Source organism: Sinocyclocheilus rhinocerous, unplaced genomic scaffold (assembly GCF_001515625.1).
Source record: "Sinocyclocheilus rhinocerous isolate Xijiao unplaced genomic scaffold, SAMN03320098_v1.1 scaffold1268, whole genome shotgun sequence".
Taxonomy (NCBI): Eukaryota; Metazoa; Chordata; class Actinopteri; order Cypriniformes; family Cyprinidae; genus Sinocyclocheilus; species Sinocyclocheilus rhinocerous.
The window spans coordinates 1,943,532-1,959,829 of record NW_015664016.1 but is presented as its reverse complement, the minus strand read 5'-3'; the positions used below and the strand labels follow the sequence as shown (position 1 = coordinate 1,959,829).

The window sequence follows — 16,298 nt, the reverse complement described above, 5'->3', positions numbered from 1 at the left end:
TGACCGGCCCAACTCAATCCGAGCAGCTGAGTCCTTAGCCATCTTCAAGAATCGGCTAAAAACACATCTCTTCCATCTTTTTTTGACCCTCTAACTCTAGCACTCTCTATTCTAATTCTATTCTTTAAAAAAAAAACTTGACCCGTTTAGACTTGTACTCTGTTGATTTACTGCTTGTTTTCTTTAAAAAAAAAAAACTAACACTAGCTTTTCTAATCTTTTTGTATTCTATCTATTTGTTTTCTTTTTATTTATTATACAAATAACAAAAGCAAAAAAAACCTCTAACACTAGCTTTCTCTATTCTTTTTCTATTCTATCTGTTTTCTTTTTATTTATTAGATAATTAAAAAAAAAAAACTTGTACTGCGTTAAGCTAACTGAGACTTGTTATAGCACTTGCATATCATTGCTCTTTTGTTGATTTTGAATTGCTTCCATTGTCCTCATTTGTAAGTTGCTTTGGATAAAAGCGTCCGCTAAATGACTAAATGTAAATGTAGTGTCTGTTTGCATGGGAGTCAGCAATTTTTCTGTCTTAAGTGTTGCGGCATGTGTTCAGTTGTTATTGGCAGTACTGGGTCAGTAGTTGAGCCAAAGGCCAGCAGCTGATAACTAAAACTGGTTGTGAAAAGAATGTCTATATTAGAATATAGGGATGAATTTAGGATTAGGAACTGGTGATGTCAACAATTTAAAAACAAAAAGGCCTTTTTAAAAAAAAAACAATTTAACTGTTGTGATTCTCATTTCAGGTTTGGCCGGTGCAGATGCCAACATACCACGTCTTTCCTTCTCAGCAGCTCTCACAAATCCAATGGTTACATCTGGAACGATCATTTTTGACAAGACCATTGTAAATGAAGGAGGCTATTATAATCCACGAACAGGTAATCTTGGCACTGACTATAAACAGTCTATTTGCATTTCTGCTTCCCAAGATAATGAGGAAAGATGGAGTCATGGAAAACTGTATCCATCTTTTTTTCTCTTGAATACAGGCATCTTTACTGCACCACTAGATGGACGCTACTTCTTCAGCGCTATCCTGACCGGTCACAAAAATGAGAAGATTGAAGCCGTGCTCTCCAGGTCTAACTACGGCATGGCTCGGGTGGACTCAGCGGGTTACCAACCTGAAGGGTTGGAAAACAAACCCATGGCCGAGGCCAAACCAACACCAGGTTCTCTGGCTGTCTTCAACATCATCCTGCCCCTTCAGGTGGGCGACACAGTCTGCATAGACCTGGTTATGGGCAAACTGGCCCATTCAGTGGAGCCTTTAACTATCTTCAGTGGTATGCTTCTATATGAAGATGTGTAGTGGTCTGATTAGCACTGAGACTAATCAGAAGACCAGCAAAACGACGGGGCTAGAAAGAGACACTCTAAATGACGCTTATCCACCTGGGATGCCGATGCACGTGCTGTGCGTTGATTTTCCTTCGGTATCGTTTCCAAATCTACAGATGTTGTTAGACCTCCTATGAACTCCTTGAACAGAGAATATAGTTTTAATTGGAGGAACTGTTGCCCTTGATATGTAATCCTAACCCAAATTTTGGAGAAGTGTTGTAACAAATACTACTGCAGGTTTGTGCGACCATTGTTGACGGTGTTCTTATTGAGATATTTCCATTTTATATGAATCACAGGCATGAGTTATGAATAATCTCTCATGCACCGAAGATGACCGTGAGGTCTGTTCGACTTCCCATGTATGCCACAGCACGGAAAAGTACTCTTCTGCCAAAGAGCTTGACTCACAGTCAGGGTTATATAGGTTAGGCTGATGGGTGTGGAATTTGGGAGATTTGATGAAAGAAATTCATATTTTTGCTGTGAATGTTTAAATCCTGTGCTCCTTTTTTGCTTTGAGTCAAGGGATGATCTTTAAAAGTACAGTATGTGCCTTAATTTTGATTCTTTCTATTTTTTATATTGCAAGTGCCAAGTTTTCCAGGAGTAACATCCTGCTCTTGCCAAAGACGCTTTACTTAATTAAATACGTGGTTGGTAGTTAATGATTTCAGGAATCTTTTAATATATTATCCAACCTTACAATCAGTGATGTACATCACTGCTTTCCATGCAAACTCTGCCTCTGGAAAAGAGATGAATGCAATGAAATCTTCGTTCCTCAGGCACACAGTTTCCACAGCAGCTTATCTAACCAACAAAAAAGGGCTTTTTGTACATGCATCCTCCTGCATTTTGTGATCCTGTTGAAGCGTTTACAAAGACATCAGTTCTACTGGAGCGGAGGACTATTTGCATTTCGCTCCATATTCATATTCCCAGCCTGAGCGCTCAATGGAGATTATTATCAAACAGAGTCTGTCCTTAATATGGTTCAACAAAGTGCCTTTGAAGAATAACAATGCTGAGGATTCAGAGGGTGTCCTTCATCAACCGTTTCTTGCTGTGTGGTCTCGCTTGAATGTTTACTGTACGACAGCCCAAAGAGTTTTGAACTACGCGGCTTTTGCTTTTTCTTGTTTAAAACATGCTTGTGCAATTTCACAGCACGTTGAGAGAAAAGATCTCTGTGTAACGCTATGTTGAAAATTAAGGCTGCTATCTTTTATGTGCTGTTTCATTTATTATTTTTAGTTATAAAGAGATTCCCCAGCTCATAAAATGGAAGCTACGGCAGCAACGTAAGCATTAAAACATCTATTTACATGTAAAAGAGACCAGATCTAAGATTTTATAGTTCCCTCTCACAGTTTAACCTGTTACCTTGAATGTGTACATTGGCAACACGTGTGTTTCAAATAAAGATATTTAATTTTACACATTTTACTCTCTGCTGAACTTAAGTTTTATGGGGTTTTGTCAGGTATATTGGATTACTGGAAGACATACCATTTAATTTAGCGCCGGCATTGTTCAAAACACTAAGCAGACTACTGTTCATTGTCTCAAACACAATGAGGAGTGTTCTGGTACTCAAGAACCATGAGTATGTTGAATAGAATTCCAGTTCAAATTCCATTTTACCACTGTCTGTGACTTCTCTATTCAACATGGAAAAAGTCCATACTCTGGAGTTGCTGGCTCATTTGTCAAAGCAAAATGTGATTGAAAGCATGTTCTCAAATAGAAAAGACCCGCCGTTTGTTTTGAAAAATTATTTTTAGAGGCATGTGCACAGAAACGCTGTGATTAAGGTGAGGAGTGCACAATGCATTTAATTTTCCATGTCGCAAGCCAGAGAAGTCATTTAGAGATTGGCTTGTGATTTAATGGAAAGAAAAACATTTCTGGGTGTCCATCCATAGTCATATGGGGATGTAGTTTATGATGAATAATGCCTTCTGCTTGTCAAGTCACTGGTGTCTAGACAAAGTGTTGGTAAGTGAACCTTCTGCCCTCTTTCTGATATGTGCCACCATTGGGAGTTTTCATGTTTTGTTTTTTTTTCTTCAATTTCTTCATATTGTATTTCTGTATTGCTTTTACAACTTTAAGAACTTTAAATACAGTCCGTAGGGAAAGTCAAACATCTATTTTTTTTTCTTTTCTTTGATGAAGTCAGCATGAGATAGTATTCACAAGTTCAACCCTTTTAGTTTTGTAATGAAACATATTTCCAAATTAAACAGAATTGCCAATGTAATTAGGATGAAACATTATTTTATCCATCAGGATTGGATTGGATCATCCAAAGTGCAAAATGGAGATGAGCTGAACATGAGATTTCAGTGGATTGAGAGGAAACAACATTGGCATGTCATGCACATTAGAGGAGGCTTTTTGATCAGGATGTGGAGACTGGTGCCTAACTTCCCCCTTGAGAGAATCTCGACATATCCAAAAGGACAAGCTTTTTTTTTTTTTTTTAAATCCATTGTATACTACTGCAACAACTAAGTCATGCATAACTTTCAACTACTACATAGCCTATGATAATAAATAGCTATTTGGCTATTGGTTTCCTTGTCTTCTCGGATCATATTCATGTATTCATGTTTGTGGCTGAAAAGGAAAGTTGGTTCTGAGGTACAGTAAGTTACATTTACATTTTGATGAAATATTATGAAGTCATTTTTTTCTTTGGAATAATGTGCACTGATGAATCTTTGCTCATGTGGTTAATTTCATGCTAAGTATGTTTAAAGTTGGAAAGTTTAACAGTAAGAACTACTCTACCTACAGTCACCAAAATTTCTTACATTTGTCAGTGATTGCTACAGATTTCTAGGCATGTGATACAGTATTTCCACAAATTTGAGAAAAGAGTGCATTTTACAGTATATCCAAAAAAAAAAAAAAAAGTTTTTATATGTAGGCTTAAAGAAATTCCATTTGTATAATTTTCCCCAAAGTAAATGTCAGACAGATATTGTCAGACAGACTGGGTGTCATTATTGCACATTGGGTGTGGTAAAAGAATCCGTGTAGTGCTGGCCAGCTGTGTCTAAATGGGATTGGGTGGGAAAATGTCATGTATCCTGTTTGTCTTTCATCTCTGTTCACTTATATTCAGCTGTCTTCCTCTGTCTCTTTTTCTCTGCATACAGTGCAAACACACAGGCCTGTGCTCCCTACTGCTGCAGAGATGCTTGCCAACACTTCAGTATCAATCAGGGAACAATATCCCTGAACTCCTCCTCATAACTCATAAGTATTATCAAAGCACTGTTGGATAGTATGCTCACAATATTTTTTCTTCAGTACAGGTTTAGGTTAGAAGTTTAGACTAATGTGTTCGTAAAAAGTCTCTTATGTTCATCAAAGCTGCATTTATTTGATCAAAAGTACAGTAAAAAAGTATTAATTTGGCGCTCTTATTAATAATAGTTATTTTTATTATCAATGTTGAAACCGCTTTTGCTGTTTAATACTTTGGTGAATATAAAGTGAATAAAATTCAAAAGAACTGCATTTATTTGAAATAGAAATCTTTTGTTGCATTATGTTTTCACTGTCACTTTTGATCAACTTAATGCATCCTTTATAAATAACAGTATTAATTTCTTACCCCAAGCTTTTGAAAGAAAGTGTATCACTGTATTCAACATTGATAATAATAAAAAAATGCTACTAGAGCAGCAAATCAGCATATTAGAATGATTTCTGAAGGATCATGTGACACTGAAGACTAAAGTAATAATGATGAAAATTCAGTTTTGCCATCACAGGAATACATTAATTACACTTACAAGTATATTAAAAAAGAAAACAGTTATTTTAAATTGTAATAATATTTCACAGTATTCATATTTTTAATATTTTAATATTATTAATATTTTAGTATTTTTGATCAAATAAATGCAACAATTAAAGACTTCTTTCAAAAATATTTATAAAAAATATTATTCCAAATATTTGACTGGTAGTGTACAAAAACAAAATCTTAAAGTTGAATTTATTTTCTTTCTGATATCGCAATTTTACTATTTTTTTTTTTTAAGCGGAAGTGAAGAGTTGTAAGTTGTTTTTTTCAATTAATTTATTAATTCTAATACAGAAGAACATCAGTAGGGGCTATACCATCATAATTTAGACTTATCCTTTGCATATACATTAGTCTTTTCTATGTGAAGCAACATTTTTCAGTACCTCACCGTGCCTTGATAATGACTACTGGCTTACAACGCTAGTTAAGTTTATCAGCATGCTTCATGTCTGTACTACATTCCAGCTGTGCACCTCTCCGCCATGTTCAGTGTAAAATTCCATCATATCCGTGGACGCCGCATTTTTTGCCTGCAATCTGGCAGCCAAATGTGAGAGCATCCTGTAGGCTGCCCCCTGCAGAAAAGAGAAAGGATCCAGCTTGATTTATATCCACTTACAATAACCCCTTACTTCTTTGTGTTTCAGAATCAGACCTACATCCTTACCGTTTGAAAGGGAATAGATCACAGAAGCATTGAACGTATCTCCTGCTCCAAGTGTGTCTACAAGCTTCTCAGGCGGGAATGCATCTGAATGGATGATTACACCATCAGGACCCATGGCATCCGCTCCCTTTTCCGCCCAGGCACAAATGAGGGTAGCTCTAGACACACAAGCAAACTCATCTAAACACATGGAACAGCTCATATTTCAAAAGAACACACACTTAAGCAGTGATTACGAATAGACATGGCCAGAATTTTTGGATCACTAATGACATCTAGTGGAGGTTTTAAACCACTGACTCACCCCATTCTCAGACGACCATAGAAACCCTTCAATGCAGCAGCGGCTGAGGTAAACCCAAAGTGCTGGGCTACATCCTTACTAACAAAGACCTGAGTGAAAGCAGCCACAGATAAACCGGTTGTGTAGTGTACAAACATGTCTCAAAGCTTATCAGCTGACCTGCATATATAATCGGCACACTCAGATTTCCACAGAATTTAAATGCACTGCTCCTTTAAATCTTACATTAGTCCATATTTGACCCAAAGTTGGGTTGAAACAACCCAGCATTTTTTAGAGTGTATGCTCCTTGCATGTTCATTTATTAAATATTTTGTTGAATGTGTTTTTATGATATATTAGGACTTCAGCTCCCAGTTCAGTATTCTCAGCTCTGTTTATTTAAAGATTTTTTAAAATCAAAGCAAAAAAAAAAAGGAGAAATATTTGTGGAATCCAGATTGTGTTATAGGACCTACTTATAAGTCATATATTTTGACATTTTAAAATATATTTAAAATTGTCTTATTTAAATATATTTATAAAAAACAAACAAAAAACAATCATATTAAGCAATATTATTACAATTTAAAATAAATGTTTTCATTGTAGTTATTTAAATATATAGTTCAGTCATGAAACTCTAGATGGCGCATTCTGATGGGGTGTTAACGTAACTGATGATATTCAGAGAGTTAAACGACTTGGCACAAGCTGATTGGTTCATGCTGCATATGCAGGCAATGAGCGTACTGCTTTGCATTTATATGGCTGGCTAGCATTCACTTGAGATTCCTGCAGCGCGCTTTCAGAGTTCTCTGAAACCCTCCACCTTCCCCAGCTCCACCTGTATAGATCTGCTACGGGGTTATTTTACATGTTATTTGTGCAGCAGCAGCATGTCTTAAATACTTATGGCACTGTATCGCCATATGCATTGGCAGTAGCAAGTTCCTGTACTTGCTTGCAGCAGCAGCAATAATCTACAACTACAGCAATAACCAACAGCAGCAGCAATTCAGCAGCAGCGTAGCAGATCTGTTCCGCCAAGACCAAATACATTAACATTGTCATATCCATCACCATGCTAAAATGTTCCGAGAGTTGTCATGATTGAAATGTAATTTTTTCCTGTGGTCACAAAGCTGAATTTTAAAAAATTTGAAATTGAAATCTTTTATAAAATTATAAACGTCTTTACTGCCACTTCTGATCAATTTAATGCTTCCTTAAATGATCATAATAATAAAATAATCATACTGACCCCAAACTTTTGAACGGTAGTATATATACATTATAATATATACATTTTAAATAAAATATTTAAAATAAATGTTCGAAATGTAAATATTTTGAGTGATCTGACAGTCCAAAACCAGTTTACAAAGAACATTTGACTGTGGTTTATCCATGTTAACATAATGTGTTTTATTCATGTGAAGTTTGTTTGAAATGTAGTAAAATCATACCAAATCACCAAGAGGGAAGAGCTGGTAGAGGGGTTCCCTGGTCTTCTCGATTTCCACAGAGATGGTGATTCTGTTCTTCTCTTCCTGTTTGCTGTTATACTCTCTCACCCTCTCAATCATCTTCACTTGATCGGCAGCATTACGGCCCTGACAATGCATTCATAAAACAGTCAGCTTTAGTTCTCTACTGTATTCTCTGGAATAAAGCTATTAAACACAGATCAGAATGAACTAAATAGTGTTTCAGTGTGACTAGTGCGAACTTGGAGTGTTACTATGAAGCAAGTGAAAGATATTTGGCGGACACTCTCACCTCCCAGTGGATCCACTTGTACTGGCTCAGGTCCACCTTTGAAAAATCTTCTACAGAAACATCTGGCAAGTTTCTGATTAAACAGAGAGAATAGCTGATGAAAGTTCTCTTGTATTTTAAACTACAACAATCAGTAAGTAATGATTGTACTTTGTGTACATGATAGGTCACTATCCATTATTTTGACATGATCTGTTGTAATCATATTATAAAAAACTGTTTACAGTCACAAACTGAATCAGAGAAAGGTCTGTATAGTGGAAAAACCCTAGATTATTGCCTTAGACCGGATGCCTGTCAGTTTGTATACAGTAAAGCATTTGATAACAGTCATCAGTACAGACAAATAGTCAGCTTTGGGCTGTGATTACAAGATAATTGTGATTATAAACCAAAGTCTGCTTCTCAGCAAAGAGGGAAAAAATGTGGAAGTTCTCAAAACAGGTTTTAGAGACTAGAAATATTATTCAAGACCTAGGTGAAAATAAGTGTTTTTTATGTATTAGTTTGCTACAAACAAAGCAATTGAAAGTGAGGACAATGTACATTCAGCCAGTCTTAACCACAAAAATAAACCTTAAACGGGCGATCAGGACTTTATGGGAGCCGTTTCTGTCACAGGATAAAAGACTAAAAAATGTAATTGACTTTTTATCTCACAATTCAGATTTTTATCTTCACAAATCTTAAGAAAAAAAAACTCAAAATATTGAGATATAAACTCATAATTCTGAGAAAAAAATCAGAATTGGAAAATATTAATTATTTTTCAGACTCACGAATTCTGATTTTACATCTCAGAATTTATATATCGCCCTTCAGATTTCTTTCCTCAGAATTCTGACTTTTTTCTGAATTCTGAATCACAATTCTGTTTTTTTTTTGTTTCCACAGAACTAAAAATAAAAAGCTAATTGCAACTTTTTCTCACAACTGCTAGTTTATCTCACAATTCAAACTTTTCTTTTCAGAATTGTGAGTTTATATCTATAAAGTCGTGAGTTTACATACAAAGTCAGAATTGCAAGATGTTTATATCTTTAATTGAGATCTTTATATTTTTCAATTCTGAGGAAAAAAGGCAAAACTGTGAGATAACAAGTCACCATGACCTTTTTTATTTTTTAGAAACAAGCTGACTGAATGGCTGACTGGACATTATGCAACTTATTACACGGCTGCTTACCAAATAAATTTACATAATGATGGGAGCTTCATTATAATTTCATATAATTCATTTATATAGTTTAGTGGTTATTATATACACATTACATATACAATATTTGGCCATAGAATGTAGCAACTGATCTGTCAGAATCACGTAATTCAGAAAGCCGTGGAAGAAGTTAGCTAGTTAGTTAGTAAGCTTTGACATTGTGTGCTGTTGTGTGTTGTTTTTAAACGATTAAAGAAAATAATCTTGTATAAAACAGACATTTAATTGTAAAACATAAATTAACTGAAAATAAGCACTCAAATTAATGCATGCAATGTCAAATTGTCATGATTTGTTAATGGCAGCTACTTTAAGTCTAAATTACTGTCAATTACAGCAGTGCCATTGCGGAAAGAATTTCTTAGATTATGTTTGAGAATGGGAAAAATGTAATTTACCAGGTACCCATCTAACTTTGGCTATGTTATGATTATTGTGACTTTGGATGCTACTCTTACGTGTCCGAGAGCACGACAGTGCGAGAGCCATTGGTGGGACACACCACACAACAGGCACACGGGGTTTCACCCCACTGCTGCCAAGCCACACCAGATATGTCCACCCCACGCCGTGCAAAATCCCCCACGATGAAACTAGTGCAGCAAACAGAGAGGTATTGCAGTGACCCATATGCACTACTGAGTGATTTGAGCAGGAAACATATAACAGGCTCACAAAGCGTGCCAGACTGAACTTTGAACCATGCACCTTTAGTGCACCCTTTAAAGGGAAAAAGCATTACCACTTTGAGCAGTTAGTATACTTTTACTTGTTGTTTTGATGTGATCTGCTGCGACAGCCATCCTGTGAGGAAAGAGCTTCATAGTACTTACAGTACACACAAACTCGCACACAAACCTGTTCATATGCAAAATAGTATGGCTTGCTGTCATAACACTGCTGATTACTACAGAAGCTGGAAAGGAGCATTCAGCATGCTCCAGAAGAAGAGCGATGTCAATCTTGTACATTTGAAAGTCATTCAAGATGAAGCTAGAAGAACAAATTAGCAAGGAAAAGTATCTGCATACAGAATGTAAGTGTGCAGTGTATATAAACTAAAGTTGTGTGAGGGACAGGAAAGTGTATTTCTGCTGATATAAGTTGCAGGAGTAAGAATAGATGACAATGCATCCAGTATACTGTCTTCAGTGTCACATGACCCTTCAGAAATCATTCTAATATGATGATTTGATGCTCAGGACATTTCTTATTATTATCAATGTTGAAAACAGTTGAGCTACATTATATTTTGGGGAAACTGTGATGCACTACCATTCAAAAGTCTGGGAAAAGTAGGATTCTTTTCAAACAAATTAATACTTTTATTTAGCAAAGATGCATTAAATTGATCATAAGTTACAGTAAATATGTTTATAATGTTACAAAATATTTCTTTTCCAAATATATGCAAGATTCAAAGAATTCTGAAAAAATGATGGTTTTGGCAAAAAATATTAAATAGTGCAACTGTTTTCAACATTGATAATAAATGTTTCTTAAGTGCCAAATCAGCATATTTTAATGAATTTTGAAGGATCATGTTACACTGAACAGTGGAGTAATGATGAAATTCAGCTTTGCCATCATGGGAATAAATTACAATACATACAATAACATAGAATAATAAATAATAATAGAAAAAAAAAATTTCTATTAAATTGTAACAATATTTTTCAATATGACTGTTTTTGTTGTATTTTGATTAAATACACAGCATTGCTGAAAATAAGGAACTCCTAATAATCATGCATGTACATATAAAATGTACATAATAGCCTACTCTGAAAATGTTGTTGCATAATAGTAGGTAGAAAACACTTACTCAGCTACTGGTCCAGGAGCCAAAGACCCCATAAATGCACACGGGGCCCCAAGCAGAGACAAAACTGTGCACGTGTTTGATGCATTTCCTCCCCTCTGCCATCTCTGAGACAAACACCTACCAATCAGTTGCACGTTATTTCATAACACCTGTGATGCAACATTAACTACAGTATAGCAGAATGCTCTTTATGGTCAGACTGGTTATGCTTTCGGAACGCTAACGCAAAAAGTGCATCAAGAAATGATTTGCAATTATACAACATTATCAGAATTTCTCACCTGGTATCAGTATCTTCTTCCGGATATTTATCCACAACATTTATGATATCCAGACACACCAAACCAATGCTGAGTATCTTTTTGTCTCCCATATTCTTCCTGCAGAACGAAATCCTGAACTATGGACATGAGACGAAAGGTCATGACGTTACACTGTTCCGTACAGGAACGGGAGAACGTTTATCTTTCAGTGATTGGGAGAGCGTAAACATGGACACGAAGTCTAACGGCTTTTACCGAGTGTGGCCGAAAGTGTCAGCGCGAGCTGAGCACGACGATTCCCGATTTTTACCGAGTGCAGCCGAAACTGTGCTGTCCGTTACGTTTTGTAGTAAGTTCTAAAATGCATTTGTTGTTAATCGTCTCTAAATATTTGAATGTACACATGATCTGGCAGGCTTTCAGTTGGCCCACTGCCATGTTTTTAATATGATTTATTAGTTTTGAAGACTAGGTAAACACGAAGATAAGAGAATGGAGGAGACTTCAGCAAGTGTGGTAAACTGGGTGGCGGAAGGCAACCTTGAGGTCCTCCAGATCTATAAACTCCTGCAATATGTACGGGAGAAGAACAAACCGCAGATAAATAAGATGGTCGACGTGGGTGTATCCAATCTGCTCAATCTGACCGAACCCAAACAGGGACTCGGTGCCTTGTTCCAGGCCTCTCTGGACCGTGATGAAGACTTGGCACGGTTCCTTCTGTCACTGGGAGCCCATCCTGACATACAGGACAAGAAGGGCCGCACACCACTGATGCTGGCTGCACAGTTGGGCTACTTCAATATTGTGTATCTTTTGATCACAAATCATGCAAATGTGAATCTCACAGATGAAGAGGGAAAAGGTAAGAACATCTTTTTATATACTCTACCATTTTAATCGAAATTGTTGACAATTTATTTACCTGTTGAAGTCTAAAAGTATATAACCGAGACATTCAAATTATTGTATAACGTTAGGTGAAAAAGATAAGGCTATGTTTTTTTTCTTATTCTTTTATATAATATTTATTGTCATTTCCTCGGTTAAATCTATTGCTTTTACTAATCATACTCTTCATGTTTAGGGGTTCTGTTCTACTGCATCTCTCCAGCTAAAGAACATGCTCTCTGCCTGCAGATGGCGCTCAGCTGCAATACAAATGTCAACAATGTTTCTAACTCGGGGAAGCCACTGTTTGTGTTCGCCTGTGAGAATGCAATGGACTGTGAAGATCTGTGCATAAACATTCTGGAGAAAGGAGCTGATCCAAATGCAGTAAATCAGGTTTGAGATCTGTCCTCAAATCATAGCTCAGAATCAGATTAATGTTCCCTTATATGTTTGACCCAACAAGAATAAAAAATTGTATGCATAGATGATTCAAAGATCTCTTTTACAAAGATATAATATTACAATTACTTTTATAGCTCATATAGTATGATATAGTGATAATATGGAGCTCATATTAGGACAAAAAAAACACCTAAACTTTATTTAGAGGTTCAAACTGAGCAATATTGTGCAGTTGCGAATGGCCAAAAAGTATTATTTATATGGCCAAACATAGCTTCATAGCTTGTAATGTAGATCAATGAGTTCTTTATAACAGTGTCGCAGGCTACTTACATAAAATGCATATAAATATTAATTGTCACTCTCTCAATAATTTGTCTTAGTAAGATGGTGGGGGGGGCAAAACATATAATGCAATGCAATACAATGATGATTGAGAGATGAAAAATAAATGTTCCCCAAAAGCCTAATATATCATATTTGATAAACACATTTTAACATTATTTTGAAATATCGCTAACAATGTAAGGTTATTCTTACATTTAAATCAATAAAGATTTCAGAGCAAAAAGACTTTATGTTTTTTTGAATAATACTAAAAGGCCTTTTAATTGCTAAAAAAGGTAGTAACTATTGATCAGATGACAAACGTTATGTATTTTCAGCAAAGTTTTGATCATATTGATAATTTGGAGTCTTTAGAAATTTCCATATAAAATATGATACAGTCTGCTTAATAGGTCAGCATGAAAATGTGGATTTTGATGGAGTTGAATCAGTATATTTGTTATGTTTTGGCTCTCCAAAGGTGACACGATGCTCTGCGCTCATGGAGGCATCTAAGGCTGGTGCTGTGAAGCTTGTCAGAGCCATTTTACAAAAAGGAGGGAATCCTGACATGATTGATCAGGAAGGACGATGTGCTACCCACTTTGCCGCAGAAGGAGGTTTCCTTGAGGTTATGCCATGGCATTCTGAATAGCACAAAATTCACCTTTGTTTCACTTTGGAGAGTATTACTGTCTCTGCTTTATACAGGTTTTACAGGTGCTCTCTGCATACTCTGCTGACTTGGGTATCAGCTCGACAAAGGGTAACACACCACTGCACTTCGCTGCTGCTGGTGGCTTTAGTGAGTGCTGTAGATTCCTGGCCCAAAGAGGTAGGCTGGGTCTAATGTCTTTCCATTTTCCCAAAAACAATTACTGACTAAATTAAATAAACATTGACCTGATTCAAGCTGAATAACAACACACTACTGTCTTCAGTAGAGCTGCTTATCAGTGAATTGAACTTGTTTCCTAATGAACTTTACACAGGTATTGAACTGAACTGAACCAACACTGAACTCACTGGAGTTGAATAATGACACTATTGTCTGCTACAGCTGCTTTATAGCAGAATTTGGATTTGCCTCATTTTTGAAGTGTGCATCATTAATTCTGTTGCTTTCCTGTTTAAAACTGCTTTGAAACAATTTCTATTGAAAAAAGCGGTATAAAAATAAACGTAACTTGATTTGACTTTTCACAGACTGTGCTAATGCATTTGAAATGTTGTAATGTCTACTTTTTAAAAATATGTACATTGAATGCACATTAACAAAACTGTACTTTGAGTTTTATTACCTGTTTATTGCTGCTGAGTGACTTTTTCTAATACAACAGCTGAGGGAGTGATAGAAAATTTGACAAAATCTTTCTCAATATTTTTTTTTTTTTTTACTTATTTTGGAAAATCATAGAAACACAGAGAGTTTTACTTTTGCTATTGGGACAAATGGGAATGCGAAAATTATATTTGTTGTAGTTTCCGTTCACCACTACAGAAGTTTACCCAACAATGATGACTACCAATTCTGCAAATTAAACATCAGAACACTGCTCATTTGTTAAAAAAATACTAAAAATACTCTACTGCTTTAAAGTGCAGCCATATTTGTGAAATTTCCATGAGATTTCCTGTGCAAAAAATGTCAAAAAATAGAGTTGTATGAAACTCAGCTCACACACTTTCAAGTCAAGCAATTTGACCAATTTGAACATGAGCGAAATTTTCTTTGGAAACTTTGCGCAAATTTCTATTGGAATGGCTGGATTTTGTCCACAAAATTTTGCAGAACAATGGTAAATGTGGCCGCACCTTTATTCATAGCAGTACTGTCTATTGTCTACAACAGGATGTAATCCTAAACTGAAGAATCTGGATGGTCAACTTCCAAGCCAAGTCGCTAAAAGCAATGGCCACAAAGCTGCCCTGAAGGAGCTCAAGAAAGCAGAGAAAAGGCATGTGAAGCTATCTGCGCCCGATGCCGTAAACCCCAATGAACTCTGGGCCGTCACCCTTCACGACTGGTCCTGTGAACATGAGACAACCTTGCGCAAAGCCTTTGAAACTGCTGAGGGACTCGACAAACCTGTTGAAAACGTTTCTGTGGAGAATTTTGTGTCTTCGCTTCAAGCGCTTCAAGCGCATCAAGCTCCTGTAAGTAATGAGAACCTACAAAGGATCATCCTGGAACATGACAAAAAGCGTGAAAGTGTCGTCAACGTAAATGACTTTTTTAAAGGCCTCAAGTACCTCCAGAAGGCCTTTGTCATCTCATCCTACGCTCCGAAGCAGGCTAAGAAGAAAAAGGGTGGCAAGGAAAAGAAGAGTGGCAAATCTGCCTCATCATTGCCCATATGCATAATGCCACCTGAGCAGATCTCGATAAGAGAGGACAGTGGACTACCTTACTACATGATCGAGAACTACCAGCCATTCACTGACACCAACCGTTTCAACCCAGACCGGCCACCAATTCACCCCATTGAGAATGACTCGGCTTGGTATATCGATGAGTCTGAAAAGACCTATACCAACATCCATTACTGTGTGAAGACTGGAGATCTAGAATCTCTCAGCCTGGCGTTTACCCAACAAGTGCCTGTTGATGTCAAGGATCAGTTCTTTAAGACGCCACTCATGACAGCGTGCAGCTGTGGCAACTACCAAGTAGCTAAATTCCTCATTTTACTGAGGTAATGCTACTAAGAAAACTACAGATTTTATGTAATTGGAGGACCATTAGACTGTGTAATTTAAAAAAACATTTTGTTTCTGTGACTCTGTAGGGCTGATGTCAATGCAGTTGACCAGTTTAACTGGACGCCCCTCCACCATGCTTGCCATGCAGGTCATGTAGACATTACCATCATGCTGGTGCAATATATTTAATGTAAATATTTTTTTAAATGTAATTTATTCCTGTGATAGGACAAAAACTTAATTTTCAGCTGCCTTTAATCTAGTCTTCAGTGTCACATGATCCTTCAGAAATCTAATATGCTTATTTGGTGCTTAAGAAACATTATTATCATTAATGTTGAAACCAGTTGTGCTGCTTAATTTTGTGGAAACCATGATACATTTTTTTTCAGGATTCTTTGATGAATAGAAAGTTAAAATTGTATTTGAAATAGAAAACTTTTGTAACAGTAGTCTATGTCCACATCTACTTTTTGTATATTTTTCTTCATTTATTTCAAAAACAATTAAATATTTATGTGTTCACAGACCAAAATTGCTTGGACATTGCTATAAATTATGGCGATGCGAGAATCATTGGTTTGCTCATGGCCAAATTCAGCAGAAAGGACAAAGAAAAACCAACTTTAAAAACAGCCTCTTCAGCACAAGAAAAGGTGAATGGGAAAAATGCCCTTAGCTATAGTTTGGATGTTTAATGAGTTGTCTTCTGTTTTTGTAGATGCGTATTCGGTCACCAGCACCATTGGTT

At 36.3% G+C, this 16,298-nt stretch overlaps 3 protein-coding genes and 1 pseudogene across 4 annotated transcripts in view; 3 read left to right on the top strand and 1 right to left on the bottom strand.

The window, feature by feature from the left end:
* LOC107729260 (EMILIN-1-like) overlaps positions 1-3,422 on the top strand; it is a 36,154-nt gene extending 32,732 nt beyond the window's left edge. Inside the window, exons 8-9 of the mRNA XM_016539705.1 lie at positions 756-890; positions 1,002-3,422. Of these exons, the coding sequence (XP_016395191.1) occupies positions 756-890; positions 1,002-1,324 (458 nt within the window). The 3' untranslated portion in view covers positions 1,325-3,422. The remainder of the gene's footprint in view (positions 1-755; positions 891-1,001) is intronic.
* A 2,003-nt stretch (positions 3,423-5,425) lies between these two features.
* On the bottom strand, positions 5,426-11,474 carry LOC107729261 (ketohexokinase-like). 2 transcript variants are annotated; one of them, XM_016539706.1, is made up of 8 exons: positions 11,240-11,472; positions 10,959-11,075; positions 9,592-9,726; positions 7,918-7,990; positions 7,605-7,751; positions 6,157-6,245; positions 5,853-6,010; positions 5,426-5,760 (listed from the first exon to the last, which is right to left on the bottom strand). In XM_016539706.1, exons 1-8 carry the CDS (start codon positions 11,329-11,331, stop codon positions 5,672-5,674), a joined length of 900 nt encoding a protein of 299 aa, XP_016395192.1. In that variant the 5' UTR covers positions 11,332-11,472; the 3' UTR covers positions 5,426-5,671. The 2 variants fall into 2 exon arrangements, with proteins under 2 accessions (XP_016395192.1, XP_016395193.1); XM_016539707.1 differs by lacking the exon at positions 9,592-9,726 and having other exon boundaries at positions 11,240-11,474.
* Positions 11,475-11,520: 46 nt separating this feature from the next.
* On the top strand, positions 11,521-12,121 carry LOC107729235 (ankyrin repeat and EF-hand domain-containing protein 1 pseudogene; annotated as a pseudogene).
* Positions 12,122-12,314: 193 nt separating this feature from the next.
* ankef1b (ankyrin repeat and EF-hand domain containing 1b) lies at positions 12,315-15,736 on the top strand. Its single transcript, XM_016539665.1, has 5 exons — positions 12,315-12,508; positions 13,326-13,475; positions 13,556-13,679; positions 14,697-15,540; positions 15,634-15,736. Exons 1-5 carry the CDS (start codon positions 12,362-12,364, stop codon positions 15,734-15,736), a joined length of 1,368 nt encoding a protein of 455 aa, XP_016395151.1. The 5' UTR covers positions 12,315-12,361.
* The last annotated feature ends 562 nt before the right edge of the window (positions 15,737-16,298 follow it).